At 27.0% G+C, this 15,472-nt stretch overlaps 3 protein-coding genes across 5 annotated transcripts; 1 reads left to right on the top strand and 2 right to left on the bottom strand.

The window, feature by feature from the left end:
• Positions 1 to 99: 99 nt before the first annotated feature.
• On the top strand, positions 100 to 2,080 carry LOC126896708 (protein ILRUN). Its single transcript, XM_050669683.1, has 5 exons — positions 100 to 415; positions 480 to 599; positions 996 to 1,225; positions 1,612 to 1,769; positions 1,885 to 2,080. The coding sequence occupies exons 1-5, from the start codon at positions 258 to 260 to the stop codon at positions 1,927 to 1,929; spliced, it is 711 nt and encodes a 236-aa protein (XP_050525640.1). The 5' UTR covers positions 100 to 257; the 3' UTR covers positions 1,930 to 2,080.
• Positions 2,081 to 2,480: 400 nt separating this feature from the next.
• On the bottom strand, positions 2,481 to 4,576 carry LOC126896707 (thymidylate synthase). 2 transcript variants are annotated; one of them, XM_050669682.1, is made up of 5 exons: positions 4,276 to 4,576; positions 3,989 to 4,145; positions 3,609 to 3,788; positions 3,153 to 3,503; positions 2,481 to 2,896 (listed from the first exon to the last, which is right to left on the bottom strand). In XM_050669682.1, exons 1-5 carry the CDS (start codon positions 4,285 to 4,287, stop codon positions 2,691 to 2,693), a joined length of 906 nt encoding a protein of 301 aa, XP_050525639.1. In that variant the 5' UTR covers positions 4,288 to 4,576; the 3' UTR covers positions 2,481 to 2,690. The 2 variants fall into 2 exon arrangements, with proteins under 2 accessions (XP_050525639.1, XP_050525638.1); XM_050669681.1 differs by having other exon boundaries at positions 2,484 to 2,900; positions 3,157 to 3,503; positions 4,276 to 4,572.
• A 195-nt stretch (positions 4,577 to 4,771) lies between these two features.
• LOC126896706 (elongator complex protein 4) lies at positions 4,772 to 10,580 on the bottom strand. Of its 2 annotated transcripts, none has more exons than XM_050669679.1 (7): positions 10,288 to 10,580; positions 6,460 to 6,495; positions 6,111 to 6,226; positions 5,725 to 5,941; positions 5,426 to 5,661; positions 5,167 to 5,355; positions 4,772 to 4,985 (listed from the first exon to the last, which is right to left on the bottom strand). In XM_050669679.1, exons 1-7 carry the CDS (start codon positions 10,418 to 10,420, stop codon positions 4,884 to 4,886), a joined length of 1,029 nt encoding a protein of 342 aa, XP_050525636.1. In that variant the 5' UTR covers positions 10,421 to 10,580; the 3' UTR covers positions 4,772 to 4,883. The 2 variants fall into 2 exon arrangements, with proteins under 2 accessions (XP_050525636.1, XP_050525637.1); XM_050669680.1 differs by having other exon boundaries at positions 6,450 to 6,495; positions 10,288 to 10,433.
• Between the last annotated feature and the right edge of the window lie 4,892 nt (positions 10,581 to 15,472).

Genomic DNA, 15,472 nt, shown 5'->3' on the forward strand with positions numbered 1-15,472 from the left:
GTAATGGAAGTGGGAACTCCCAGATAAGATAAACATGGCGTCTCGATAATAATGTTGATTTGATAGGCCTAGTGGACAAAACTATCAACTTCTATCATTGTCAATTTATTATCAGAGAATGTAACAAAATATAATAATATTACTACAGTAAATGTCTAATCGTGGAAATATTAATCTCTTTTAATGAAATTTTACGTGTGACCTAAATACTTAAAATCTTTTAAATAAAATATATTACTCCAAAGTAAACTTAAAAAATGGACGTGGATAATGACCCATTGGATCAAAACTTACTACGTCAATTCAATTGTCTTTGTACGACAGATAAAGAAAATCTGGTTAAAGGTCTGCGAGAATTAATTGGCGAACAACTAACAGAATCGGCAGCAGTTTTTTTCTTAGAGATGAACGATTGGTGAATAGATATATGTTCCTAAATGATAAAAAATTATTAATAATTTAAATTTTACCATCCGCAGGAATATGCATAGAGCTGTTGGTACATATTTTGATGTTAATTCTGAAAATGCCTTACCATCAATGTCTTTAGTGAGAGATGAAAATAGTGAAAATGTATTACAATTACCTCCTAATCTTAGGTAAGATTAGGATTTCAATTTACTATTGAAACAGAAAAAATGTTTAATGATTCCAAAATATTGAAATTGAGTGATTTATGTGTATGATTCAATTAAAACTGAAGATTAGTGTTAAATTTATAAAATTCAAATTTATATTTGTGTTCATTTTTCATCAGTAACCAAATGCTTCAATGTTCACATTCACATTTTTACCTTATACTATTTTTACTTAATTTAAAATAGGTACTATGTTTATATGAATTCAGTACTTATATCTTACTGTATCTTTATGTTTACTCACTGCTACTAGTTGAAATTTTTTAGATGTAATACAGTATATAAAGGAATATAAAAAATAAGATTAATTGATGACTTTAAGGTATATCGTTTCTAAACTCAAATTAATTTCAATAGATTTACTAAATGTTGGGAAGTTAAAAATAATGGACGTAATGCATGGCCTCCTGGTTGTACACTTCAATTTAATGGTGGTGATTTTATGTCTGTTTACAATTCACTTCCAACCACTACACTTGAACCAGGCTGTACTATGACACTTAGTACTGATTTTGTTACACCTTCTAAACCAGGTTCTTACCAATCTAAGTGGCGAATGATGCTTCCTACAGGAACTTATTTCGGAGGTAAATTTTTAATTACATATTTTATAATTTTAAAGCATTTATATATATATATATACATATACATATACAGAGTAGAACGGATCTAACTGACAATTTATATAACTTATGATCTACATAACATTTTATATATATTTTTTTTTAATCAATTTTTATAATATATATAATTAATTTTTAAAATATTTTTTGTAATTGCAAAAAATAACATAAAACATATTTTAAATATAGTTATATATTGTAAAAATTTATTTAAAAAAAGTATAAAATGTTATGTAGATCATAAGTTCTATGAGTTTCAGTTAGATCCATTCCACCCTGTGTAATTTTGTTATATAAAATTTTATAGATATAGAATTTTAAATTACTATATATTTTTTTTTTTTTTTTAGATACCATTTGGACTTTAGTACAAGTTGAAGATGATTCATTTCAAAATGAACTGTCTAGACAACTTGTTGAAAGTATAGACCTTGGTTCACCAGCACAAAGTTTACAAAACTCATCAAATCCATTTTCAACAACTCAACAAAATCAAACGGTTAACCAAGTAAAAAACTTTTTTGAATATGTTTTATTTATATTTTTTAACTATATTGTATTCATATTTAAATTTAAATGGATATAAAAAAAATACTAGTCTATCATTACATTTTATCTTTCAGGAATGTGACCAGACTGAAACAAATATGGAGAGTGATATATTGTGATTTTTGACTTGCAACTCATCTGTTGTTAAAATTAACATTTTAAAATTTGTTACATTGTATCCATTATTATTAATCTTAACATTTAGTTGTTTAGTCATAGGATTAAGGTCACTAAATTTAAATAATAATAAGTTATAAGCTAAGATATTAATGTTTAAATATCTTTTTAAATCTCAGAACACATTTTTTTTCAAAATTGGGGTTGAACATTAGGTGTTCAGGTATTTGTTGAAATAATTTGTATAGTTTATTTTTATTGATTTATTAATCAATCCAAAAATTATATTTTAGAACCAAATTGTTTTTTGTTGAATGTATATATATAAATATTACAGGTAACCCACTAGATTCTAAATTTTTACAAGGATTATATCTACATTTTTTTAGTATTTGTTGGGTTTTCTGTATAAAAATTTTATATAAATAAAAATTTTTTTATTGTATAAATAAGACTTTTATTATCACTTATACAGACAAATAAATAAAAAAAAAATTATAAATACAATATCCAAGATACAGTTAAATTTTTTTTTAATAACAATCTATTATAGATTAGTTTACCATAGCTTGTTGCTCAATTATATTTTACAATAATTCATTTTATTAATGCTATGGATGTATCAAAAAATTAAACTTAAAATATTAATTAAATAATAAATATAATTTACATTAAAATTATTATGTTGTTTTATAGTTAAATATGTACAAATTTTAATTCTGTAAAAAATATATTTTATTGCAAGTGACTTGAATTATTTATTTTATACAGCCATCTCCATGGAAATTTTTGGATAAGGTTCATAGCCACAAAGTAAAAAGTCAGAAAATTCAAAATCTTGAATAGAAGAAACTTTTCTAATAATTTTGAGTGTTGGAAATGGTTTGGGTTTCCTTTGAAGTTGGACTTGAAGTGCATCTATATGATTCAAATATATATGACTATCTCCTAATGTATGGATGAAATCACCTGTCTGAAACAAAAATGAATTAATTAAATTGTTCTTCAAAGTGATTCATTAGTCTTAAATTATAAAATAATATTAATAAAAAAAAATTATAAAACGTTTGCCTATAATGTATTACTGAAGAATTAATCATTTTTTACTAATTTATATTATTAAATGCATTTATTTCCAGTGTTAAAGCCATAATTCCTAAAGAAAGGGATTTAGGTTGAAACTAACTTTTTTAACATGATAATTGTTGGTTTTTTAAAAACATACTAACTTTTAAACCTGTAACATGAGCTATCATATAAGTTAGTAAAGAATAACTAGCTATGTTAAAGGGTACACCAAGTCCCATATCTGCAGATCTTTGATACATTTGACATGAAAGATATCCATCAGCAACATAAAACTGAACAAGACAATGACAAGGTGGTAGAGCCATTAATGGTAAGTCACAAGGATTCCATGCAACCATGAGCATTCTTCGATCATCAGGATTATTTTTTATGGTGTTAATAACATTTTGTAATTGATCAATCCCTTTTCCTTGGTAATCTGAATGCATGTCACAATATTTTGCACCAAAATGGCGCCATTGAAATCCATAAATCGGCCCTAGGTCTCCTAGAAAAAATTAAAAAATTTTGTCTTGTGTCAACTTCAGAAATATTAAAATCTCATAATGCAAAATTAAAATTATGATTTTCAATTTAAATATTTGGATTATACCTTCCTCTCGATCATAAAGACCAATTGAATCTAAATACGAACGTGTACTATTGGGATCCCAAATTTTAACATTTTTTTCAGATAATTTGTGTGCATTTGTAGAACCTTTAATGAACCATAACAATTCTTCTACAACACCTCGCCAAAACACACGCTTTGTAGTAAGTAAAGGAAAAGTACCTTAAAAAAAAAAAAAAAATTAGTTAGGATAAAATTTATATTAATAAAAGTTAATTTAATGAAAATACTTTTGATCTCTGATAGGGCTTAATATGGTTAACAGTTTTTTAAGTCTGATATTTTTTGAATAGTTTTATGAGTAATTTAATGAAACCTCAACAATAGAATTTCAAGATACACAAAATAATTATGTTAAATACCATTCTTTAAACTATATCTCATTTGAGTTCCAAATACTGACAAAGTACCAACTTTTGTTCGGTCAATTTTTTTATGTCCATTTTTTATAATATTCTGAATATGATCCAAGTATTGTTGTTCGTCAAGATTTTCCACCAAATTGCTTTGTAAATCAACCTGTATATAGTTGAAAATAATTATTAAATATAATTCTTTCACTAAAGAACAACTCCTAACATAATAAGAAATTGCTAAATTATTAAAAAGTATTTATTATCAAATAAATAAAAAATATTTTCGTAATTACCATTTTTAACATTAAAAAACTCTTAAAGGTTAGTTACTATTTCTATATAATAAAATATAATTTTTGATTTATAATATTTCCGCACTAATCGTAGTAGAAAAATTCATAATACATGATTTCCAAGATTAACTTATTATTCACATAATAAATCTTATCGTACAATAAAAAACCCGCCAAATAGTAACAATGCAATTTTTCAGTCTAGCCACGTCTGTAACTTAACACTACGTAAAAGGATTTAAAGGGTAAAATTATTAAATTCAAAGACTCTTTTCTTACTTAAAAATATTAATAATAATAAATAAGTATATATATATATATATATATAGAAAATAACGAATTTTTCTGTTACTTTTTTTTATTAATAACTGTGAGATAAATTGTAATAAAAATTTAGAATTTTTATTTGAACTCAAAAACATTACTGAATGGTAAAAAAAGTTGTTAATATATACATAAAGATTTATTGAATAGGGTTTTAAATAAAACTAGAAACATTATAATATGCAACTATATAATTTGTTTATTCTTTTATATATGTTATTTCTACAGATAAAATGAAACGAAGGTTTTACTTTTTTTTTCATTAACATAAATAATTTATGTAATTAAAAGTTTATAGAAGACCCTAATGAACATGATGGTAATTGTGTTTTTTCAGCTTTTTCATGGTTTTCATTGTTTTCTATGCATGGTGGAAGATGTAATTTCTAAAAATACAAACAATGATAAAATAGAAATAATTTTAATTTTTAATTATAAGTCTAAATTAATTTTCTAAAATCATTATTGTTTAATTAAAATAAATACTTTATCTTTCCATGATTTTACTTAATATAACATTTGAAGTTTGAATAAATTAAAATCCAATCTTCTTTATAAATTAGTTACCTCTATGCATAACTTCTTTCGTGTAAGTTTTGTTGCCCAATCAACAGATGATGGTTCGTATAAAAATGTATTAAATGATGCTAATTTTTCAATTATTAGCTTTCCATTATAATCAGCACAAGAACTTAATTCCATAGATTTTAATTTTATTACTGTATCGGTTAAATGTTCCATTCTAGATTTAGTAATCTGAAAATAATTAAACAATTTGATTATTACCCATGTGTATGAATTAAAATAATAAAATTATTAATATTACAGCATCAATTATTTGTAGTTTAGTTGTAATAAGACAAGTTGCATAAGATGATCTCAAGAGAATTCGCAATTTGTACAAAAACTGAATAACATCCATTTCAGTACTATCCCATAATGGTGAACATAAATCGCTTATAGTAATTTTTAATATATTTCTTTGTTCAACAGGTATTTTAATACTAAACCCACATTCTATAATATGCTGTATGTAGTTATATAGTTTAGAATAACTGTATACTTAAGAAAAATGATAAAATTAAAATCATTATTATGTTAAAATAAAAGATATTAAATAATTACATTGGTCATCTTTTTCAGGCCAACATTTAACATTTTCTATTTCATTAACTGAAAGTTTAACAGAAATATCAAAGGTATGACCAAAAGAAAAGGAAATATGATTAGGTGTAGAATCAATAATGGGATTTTGTTTATAACGCCATGCAATCTTTAAATCATCATCATTTTCAGGTTGTTTTATGTTTTCCTCATTTATTGATCTAGGTAAATCTTTTTTCTGCAACACAAACAAAATAATTTAATACATAGGTTTTAAAAGTTAAAAAGTAAGTAATACATAAAATATATAAAAATATTAATTTTTCATATACCAATAAATAAATTATTATAACTACATGTATAAGAAACTCTTATATATATTTTATTACATAATAATAAAAAATTACAATTTTTTCAGGAGCTACTTCAGCGCTACTAATCAAAATTAAATGACCGCATGTAATTCCTTCAGATATAAAATGTTTCAAAATCAAATCTGCATTACGACCATGTCCTTCTTCTTCTACAAAAGAAATATTATACAAATAATAAAAAATTAAATATTGAAATAATCTGTAAATGATAAAAAAGAAATAAAATGAGTAGGAGAAACAAGAAAAATAATTTATTAATTACTAAAAGGATAAGGTTTATATAAATATGACTTATTTTATTCTTTTTATACATTCTACTTATATAAACAAATAGTTCACAAATCCAAGCTAGATAATTAATCAAATTATTACTTTTATTTACCAACAAGAAAACTAGTTCCAACTGGAATACCACCATCTGAAATCATAAAATATTTACTATAGTATATATAAAAAAAATCATTTAGACCTAATTAATATTTAACTAAGAGTAGTAAACTTAATTTATTCTATGAATCAAAGTAAAAAAATAAGTTTTACATGCAGAGAACTGCAATTAAATTTAGATAAATATTATGAAATTGAAACTAAAAATGAGTTTAAATATAGAACCCGATTAGGATTTTTGATTCAATTAAAAACTAATAATTATTAAACATAAATTTTTAATTTATATAATTTTTCCTTGAATTTGTTTACTAATTCTTAATTTACTATATTCAAATCACTTGTTTATATTAATTGATTTTTTTTTTTTAAATAATAATTAGCTCAACAATTATAAACAAAAGTAAAAAGTACAACAGTCATAATACTATGTTATAATGGTACAATAAATGTAGCAATAATTGTTAGTTTACTCAAAATTAGAAAAAATTAAACATTATTTAAAATTATCATTAACAGAGCCTTTAATGTCAAACTAAAAAGTTATTAAATTAAAATTTTTTTATTGCAAGAAAGGAAGAGAGAAAAAAAACATATAAATAACTACAAAATAATAATAATAAAATAATTAGATATTAAATGTCAAAGCCAGAATTCCTCAGGAAAGATATGATGGAAATAATTATAATGGAAGAATGGGAATTAAGAGTATTAGCTACAGAAGGGGGATTAATATTGTGGGAGGCTAAGAGGCTAAATTGTTTATTTCTGCTGTTAATTAGGGCAGGAAAATCAAATATAGGTAAATATTAAAACCTATATACATAATTATTTTTAAGCTTAGAATATAAAAGTTGTAAATAATTTATTATACAATGAGAACACTCATTTATGAATAACAAACAGTGCATTTTTATTAAAAACTTAATTTACACTCAAGAAAGTATTTTAATAAAAATCTCTTAAAAAACTAATTAATGTGATACAAAGATATCACAAAAAGATAAAGCTCATTGAGTTATTATTAAAAGCGATATCTTCTTCTTCTTCCTCGCCTTAATCCCAACTACTTGGGGTCGGCCACCCTTATCCTAAATTTCCACTTGACACGATCTCACACATCATCTATGCTCACACCAGCTGTTCTCATATCGCATTCAATAACTTCTCTCCATCTCTTTTTTGGTCTTCCTCTACCTCTTCTTCTTTCAACATTCTATTCTATAACTGTTCTTACAGCTTCCGATTCTTCTTTCCTCATAACATGACCAAACCATCTAAGTCTATTTTCTCTCATCTTATCCACGATTGACGCTACACCTATACTTCTTTTATATGCTCTTTCCTTATTTTATCTTTTCTAGTCACTCCACTCATCCATCTAAGCATTCTCATCTCTGCTCTACTTTCTTATCAACCGCCCAACATTCTGAACCATAAATCATAGCTGGCCTTATTACAGTCTTGTAGAATTTACTTATCAGCCTCATTGGAATTCTTTTATCGCATAACACACCAGACGCTTCTCTCCACTTCAACCAACCACACTTAATTCTGTGTCTTACATCCTCATCAATACCACCACTTTTTTGCACAACTGACCCTAAATACTTAAAACTCTTCACCTCTCCAATCACGTCCTCGCCTATTGTCACTGACCTCCTCATTTCACCTACCTCGTGTTCTCCTTTGTCAAACTCGTACTCTATATACTCTGTCTTACTTTTACTTATTCTTAAACACTTTTCTTCAAAAGCTGGATATCCACATCTTTAGCTTTTGATTAATTTCCTCCCTATTAACACTATAACATCAGCAAATAACATGCACCACGGCACCTCTCCTTGTATTTCTCTAGTAATTTCATCCATTAATATAGAGAATAAGTAAGGGATTAAAGCATAATCTTGGTGCAGTCCTACTTTTACCTGAAAACCATCTGTTACTCCTCCTACACTTTTTACCCTGGTACAAGTGCCATCATACATATCTTCTATTATATTAATATACCTTTTCGGGACTCTTTTTCTCATTAATAACCACTTTAAAACCTCTCTCGGTACTCCACCTTACGCATTCTCCAAATCTATAAATACCATACACAGCTTTTTCTTCTTTTCCCTAAACTTTTCTATTAGTTGCCTCACACAAAATACTGACTCCATTGTTGACATACCAGACATAAATCCAAACTGGTTTTTAGATACCGATGTCTCATTTCTTATTCTTTTATCTATTACCTTTTCCCAAATTTTCATACTATGACTCATAAGCTTTATGCCTCTATAATTTCCACACTCCCACATGTCACCTTTACCTTTAAATATCGGCATCACAATACTATTCCTCCATTCATTTGGAATTTTCCCTTCTAATTAGATTTTATTTAAAAGTTTTGCTCTTCTGCCATACTTTGAATTGATTTTTCTTACTTTCCATGATTTTTTGAATGTCCTCATCCCACCATCCGGTTTTCTTGTTTCCTGGCATTCTACTCCTACTCTCACCAACAATCTCCTTTGAAGTATCCTTTACACAACTAGCAAATCTATTCCACACATCATTTATGCCTCCCTCAACATTCCATATCGTCCTCTCTTTTACCGTTTTTACAAACTCTTTTTCATTTTCCCCTTTCAATTTCCACCACCGGATCTTCAATTTTTCCCCTGTATTTCTTCTATTTTTGTTTATTCTCTTTCCGGTACACCACAACTCCATTACCATCAGTCTATGTTGTGTAGTTATACTCTCGCCTGGTATAACTTTACAATCTTTTACTCGCTTTACGCTCTCTCTCTTCCACATAAAATAATTGATCTGTGATCTATTCCTTCTACTCTTTTATGTTATATAATGTTCTTCTCTCTTTTTAAAATAAATATTAACCACAGCAAGATCATACGATACTGCAAAATCCAGGATTTTTTCTCTAGCCTCATTCTTCCCACTAAAACCATGCCTTCTATGTGTTCTTTCATATCCTCTTCTCTCATTACCTACATATCCATTCATATCTCCACCTATCACCGCATCCTCATTGCCAGATACCTCTTGCATCACCTCATCCATCTCTCTCCAAAACACTCCCTTGTCTATTTCATCACATCCCACTTGTGGTGCATAGGCACTTATTACATTCAGCACTTTTTCTTCGAATATCAATTTTACGACCATAATTCTGTCACTTTTCCTAGCTACTTCTACTACTCTACTTTTTATCTTCTTATCCATTATTATCCCTACATCATTTTTTGTATTAGACTTATCTGAGTATATTATTTTATAACCCTCAACTATTTCTCTTGATTTCTCTCCATTCCACTTAGTTTCCTGCACACAACAAATGTTAACTTTTTTCCTCTTCAATACTTCTACTAATTCTCTACTTCTACCAGTTAATGTTCCAACATTCCAAGTACCTATTCTTACTTTGTATCTATCTTTCTCCCTTATACACGAGTCTAGCTTAGAGTTAAGTGGTGATGTCCCTACACCATTGACACTACAAGCATTGGGTAGACCTGTACACACGACTGGTGTAACAGCTACCGCACAAGTTGTCCAGCTGGTATCAAACACTTTATTCCTTAGGCCTTCTCTGTTTTTAACTACTTTCTGTTGTCCCCGCATACATCCGAGATGGGACAATCCGCCTATGTTTTGTTCAGGATTCCTCATACTTTTTTGACAAAGATTTTTACGCCAGCTGTCGACCTGACAACCTCATTAGTCGCCTCTTACGACTGGCAGAGGGGCCATGGAAGTATTCTTATCCCCTATCCACAGGAAAATATTAAAAGCGATATACTCAAATAAATACCTAATATGGCATCTAAGGAGACAATTCCAGTAGAAACGAGAATTTGATTTTTAGTAACTGACGTTTTTGTACCACTTATTTTAAGACTTTTTCTTTGAGTAATAGTGTGAACTTGTAAATTTTGTAAAGACATTATTAATTTTAATGCAAAAGTCAATCTCACATTTCATAAATTTAAACTGTAACATAAATTAATAATGTTGAATAAGGAAACGTAGTTATCTACGGTATAATATCATGATAAAAATTCAATTGAACTATCGTATACAAGACATAGATCTTATAAACATGGATAGGGCATTGATGCTTTATCAGTAGAGACTATGGTGATAGTAATTTGAGGCTATTTGTTTGCATTATTACATGATAAGATTTTACTTTTTTTATATTTAATGATTAGTAATAAATAATTAGTATGAGTTATGTAATTTATAATAATATGAAAGTTATAAGTTGTAATTTAGAACTTATTACAAAATTAAAAAACAATATCTTATGTGCTTATCACTATTAAAACGTAAACAAAAAGCTTCATATTCATATCAGTTCAGGACCGCGAAAACACAAAGGCCTCCTTCTTCTTCTTTCTATCTATCTATCTATGAATGTCCTATCTATGTTTATAAGATCTATGATATAGAGCACTGTTATACTATTAACTATAGTACCATAGTATATACAAGGGAAAGAGTTAAGTTTAATAGTTTCGCTTTCTGTATTAGGGACGCATTCCACTTTGCCGCAGTAAAACTAGAATGGGTTACCTAACCATGAGTCTTGAGTAATGAGTAATGTAACATTACATGTACTATATACAGTGTTGAGAAGGAACTGGTTCCAAAAGGAACGAGTTCTTTTTGAAGGAACGATGCTAGGAACTGCTTCCTTTTAAAATAAAGGAACGAGGAAAATGAACAAATTCCATTTTTTAAGGAACGTGAACGGAAATTACAGTTCCTAAAAATTTTTATAAACATGTTTTAGTGTAGTTTTCTTCGTATCTAGACATTAAAATAGTAAGGTATTTTTAGTTGATTTTTGACAATGGAAGTCCCCTATATACCCAGTCGAGATCGTAGGCTGTTTAAATGAATCAATTAACTATAAATAGAGTTATTATCACATGTAGGTATACAGTAAATATTTAATATATGTTTACCAGTAGAGAAGAATACAACTTCAAGTTCTCGTATTGAAGAGTTAGAATTATTCTTAAAATGGCAGTCAAAAGACTTAACTGTGTTACTATTGTACTCTGCAATATTAAAAGTATTTTTAGAATTTAACACACCCCTTCCATCTAGTGCTCCTGTTGAGCGACTGTTTTCGACAGGTTTCAATGTGATGACACAAAAACGCCATAAATTGAGTGATTCACTTTTTGAAAAATTAGTTCTATTAAAACAAAACAAATTTGGTATATAAAATGAAAATTTTGTTTTGTTTTAATAGGACTAATAATTCTCAAATTTGTAATTAATGTGTGTGTTAAATACTAAAAATACTTTTAATATAATACTATTAAATAGTAAAACTGTAAATAAATAGTTGTAAATAGTGTAAATAGTTGTAATAAGTGTAAATAGTTGTTAACTGTACAAATTTTTTACAGTTAACAGCTATAAGTCTAATAATAAGAAATATGCATTATTACAATGTTATAATATTTAAAACTACATCTGTAATGTGTACCATTTTAATTATTATAGTAGTTATTTATATTCTGATTTAAAAGATCAGTAGTACAGTTATACATTTTTATTACAGAATGATGTCACATTGTTTTTGTGTAGTTACTAGTTATAAAACATTATTAAACATATTTATTTATGCCTTTTGATTTAAATATGCCATATAATCTAATAATTCATAATAAAAATAAAAACAATTTTTTAAATAACTTGGTTACATAAAAGGAACGAAGAGTGGAACGAGTTCTTATTTTGGAGGAACTGGATCTGAAACAAGTTCCTTCTTAATATAAAGAACTAGGATTTGGAACGAGTTCATCTTTTAGAAAATGAACGGGGAACGGAACGAGTTCCATTTAAAAAAAGGAACTTTCCCAACACTGACTATATATATGAATTGTATACAATACATTGATGTTATTTTTTGAATTGTTAATATACGTACAACCATTTTCGATTGAATCAAAGTACACAGGATGACTTAAATTTTCGGGGTTATTAATTAAATATCGTCTGAACACTTATAATGAACTATAATTTCACTCAATTCAAATAATGTACTTTTTAATTACTAAATTGTGGTGCCTAGAACCGTGGGCGTCATTTTGGAGGGGTGGGCCCCTTGGACCTATACACATTGGGGCCGCACAGTATTCTAAAATACAATTTTAGTAGAACAAAATTTATACTATTGAATAGTAAAAAACCCAGCACAGGGGATCGCGGCACAGTGAAGACGTGGCATAGTTGGATCAAGTATAATGATATCTGACAGTCATTAAAATCACTATAAAAAAAAACGCTTCGATGCAAATCTTTAGATAGTGTTTCATTTTAAAAAATTGGTGGATTATTCCAAAAGCTACATGATCTGATGTTTCTTTATTAATATCCTGACTAAGATTAAGTATGTCGAATGAAAAAGGGATTATTAAAAAATATTATTTCTCACAAAAAAATTGTATTGATCCATACACTTTTCAATAAGTCATAGCATTATAATGTTAAAAATGTAAAAAATAAAATCGAGAATTTTCACACAATAATAGCATTTGGTAGCCATTTTCACTGTGAAGACCAAATAAAGCCCGAATTTTTTTTTTCCATAATAAAGTATATTACATTAGCTTTAATTTAAGATATGAATAAAAGTGTCAGACTTTCCGGAACACTTTCAAAATTTAAGTTGAAAAAGTAAATTTTTTGTGAAAAAGTTGTCATTTTAAATCCCCCCTTGTGGGCAGGTAAAGGGTCAGATATACAAAAAAAATATACCAAATAAAAGGTAATGATATCATGAATCTATATAAAAAAAAAATTATATTGATATATTCATTTTTAAAAAAGTTATGGCATTTTTAAGTAAAAAAAATTGAAAAAATTTCGAAAATTAACAATTTTTAAATTTGTAATTTTTTGGAGGTTTCCCCCATTTACGGGGAACGAGGGCATTTTTTTCAATTTTTGAGGGTAATGTCTTCGACTAGATACGATTTGTGATCTTTTGACATATCATTGAAAGAAATCGGTTCGGTGAGAGCTGAGAAAGTGGTAACGGACACAAAAAAAAAAAAACACATTTTAGTAAAGCCAATACCTTCTCAGCTTCGCATCGAAGCTAAAAGGTATTTTAGGTTTTTCAAGGTTGCTAAATTCAAATATTTTCAATATTTCCTCTTTTATGAGGATAATATATCAAAATATATGATATTTATTTTATTAATTGTTTTTGTCATTATAAATCTTTATTCATCAAACATGCATAAACATAAAAAATTATATTTTATTTATGTAAAAACTGTAAAAAAGAAGTCATGTAGCTTTTTAAAAAATAGCTTTTTTTAATTAGATTTCTGATTATATTATTGGAATAAATCGCCAATGGCTTTATGAAATGATGGACCTGTCAAAAATTTACTCCAGTCTCCAATATAATCTGAAATGACGCCCCTGTTTAGAATCGATTATCGAACTAGAGATGTTAAGTTCGTGAACGAATAGTTCATTTGAACTATTCACTTCAATGAACTATTCTGAACTGTTTCAGTACCTGTAACTTAACAGTTCACAGTTCGAAAAAAATTGGTAGCAATGTATAAATGAAATAGTTCGCGAACTTCTTTAAAAATTCTCTGTGGTTCGTTGTTCGAAATACTGTAAATGGTTAATAGCTGTTTACAATTAGATAACAAATAAATTATATTGTTAAAATGTTACAGGGTTTTTAACTGTTTAACAATAAAATAAATTCATACTATGTACAAATATTAGATCAGATTTCTGATTTAACTTAGGACTACTGGTCAGTATATCTACCTTGAATTAGGTGATAATGATAACATGAGCCATGAGGGTATTGATAATAATTTTTTCTTAGCTTATGATGTTCAGGTTAAGGGTTAGTTTATAACTTAATTGCCCATAAGTAGTGTGAACTACAACTGAACTGTGTACTGCTATACTAATAGTGATAAAATGAATAGTTCATTGCCAAACAATATCAGCATGATCAATAAAATTAGTGAACTTAAGAATAGTTCATTTGAACTATTCACTTGAATGAACTATTCACAGAAATGAACTAAACTTTCCATCTCTATATCGAACGATTTAGAACTGCTAAGTTATTTATAAATGAACACATATGATATATATATATATATATATATATCAACCGACTAGTTAAAATCACAGATTCTGTTATGTTGTGTATGTTATCAGTAGTTGATATTGTTGTATTATGTGTCAACACTGTATTATTCGTTTGTATCATAACCCAACATCATATATACACATTAGGTTTTATAATTATGAATCATGTTAAGATAATTTTATTAAAAATTAAAGTTCCTCATGTTAAATAAAGAGATACATAATAGATTCTAAATATTCAATTTCATTTTCAGCTAGTATTTTTATTATTATTTTAAATTCACTCAGCATATTTCATTATTTTACTATCAGCCACTACATTCTCTTAATTTAAACAACTTTTTTTTTATATCGTTAAGTCATTAAAATATCTAATGTTATACCTAGATATATTACTGTACGTTTTATTTATGATATCAATAGGATTGTTACGTTTAAAATAACACTATTCAAAATTTATATTTGTCCAATAGAACGTTTTAAACTGAATAAAAATAACCTTGATAATATAAAATAGAACAATGATTATTCCTTGTCGTGTTGTTATCTATAATAGTGATTGATCATTGATTACAAATTTATAAACGAAATTATTTTTAAATAAATCAGTTAAACTATGGTGAATAGGATTTGTTTAAATTAGGAATGGACACATCAAGTGACAAATTCAGCGAATGGCATATGAGTTTTAGTTTTCAACCTTAAATTAATACCAAAAGTTACAAATTAATACAATTCCTTGCATCACGATAATATGATGCTGGACATTTTTTTGTTAGGAACTATTATGAAAATATTATAAATTAAAATGTTTCTACCAAAGAACAATCTTGACATGAAAA

This window comes from Daktulosphaira vitifoliae, unplaced genomic scaffold (genome assembly GCF_025091365.1).
Source record: "Daktulosphaira vitifoliae isolate Bord-2020 unplaced genomic scaffold, ASM2509136v1 Scaffold_1, whole genome shotgun sequence".
NCBI lineage: Eukaryota > Metazoa > Arthropoda > Insecta > Hemiptera > Phylloxeridae > Daktulosphaira > Daktulosphaira vitifoliae.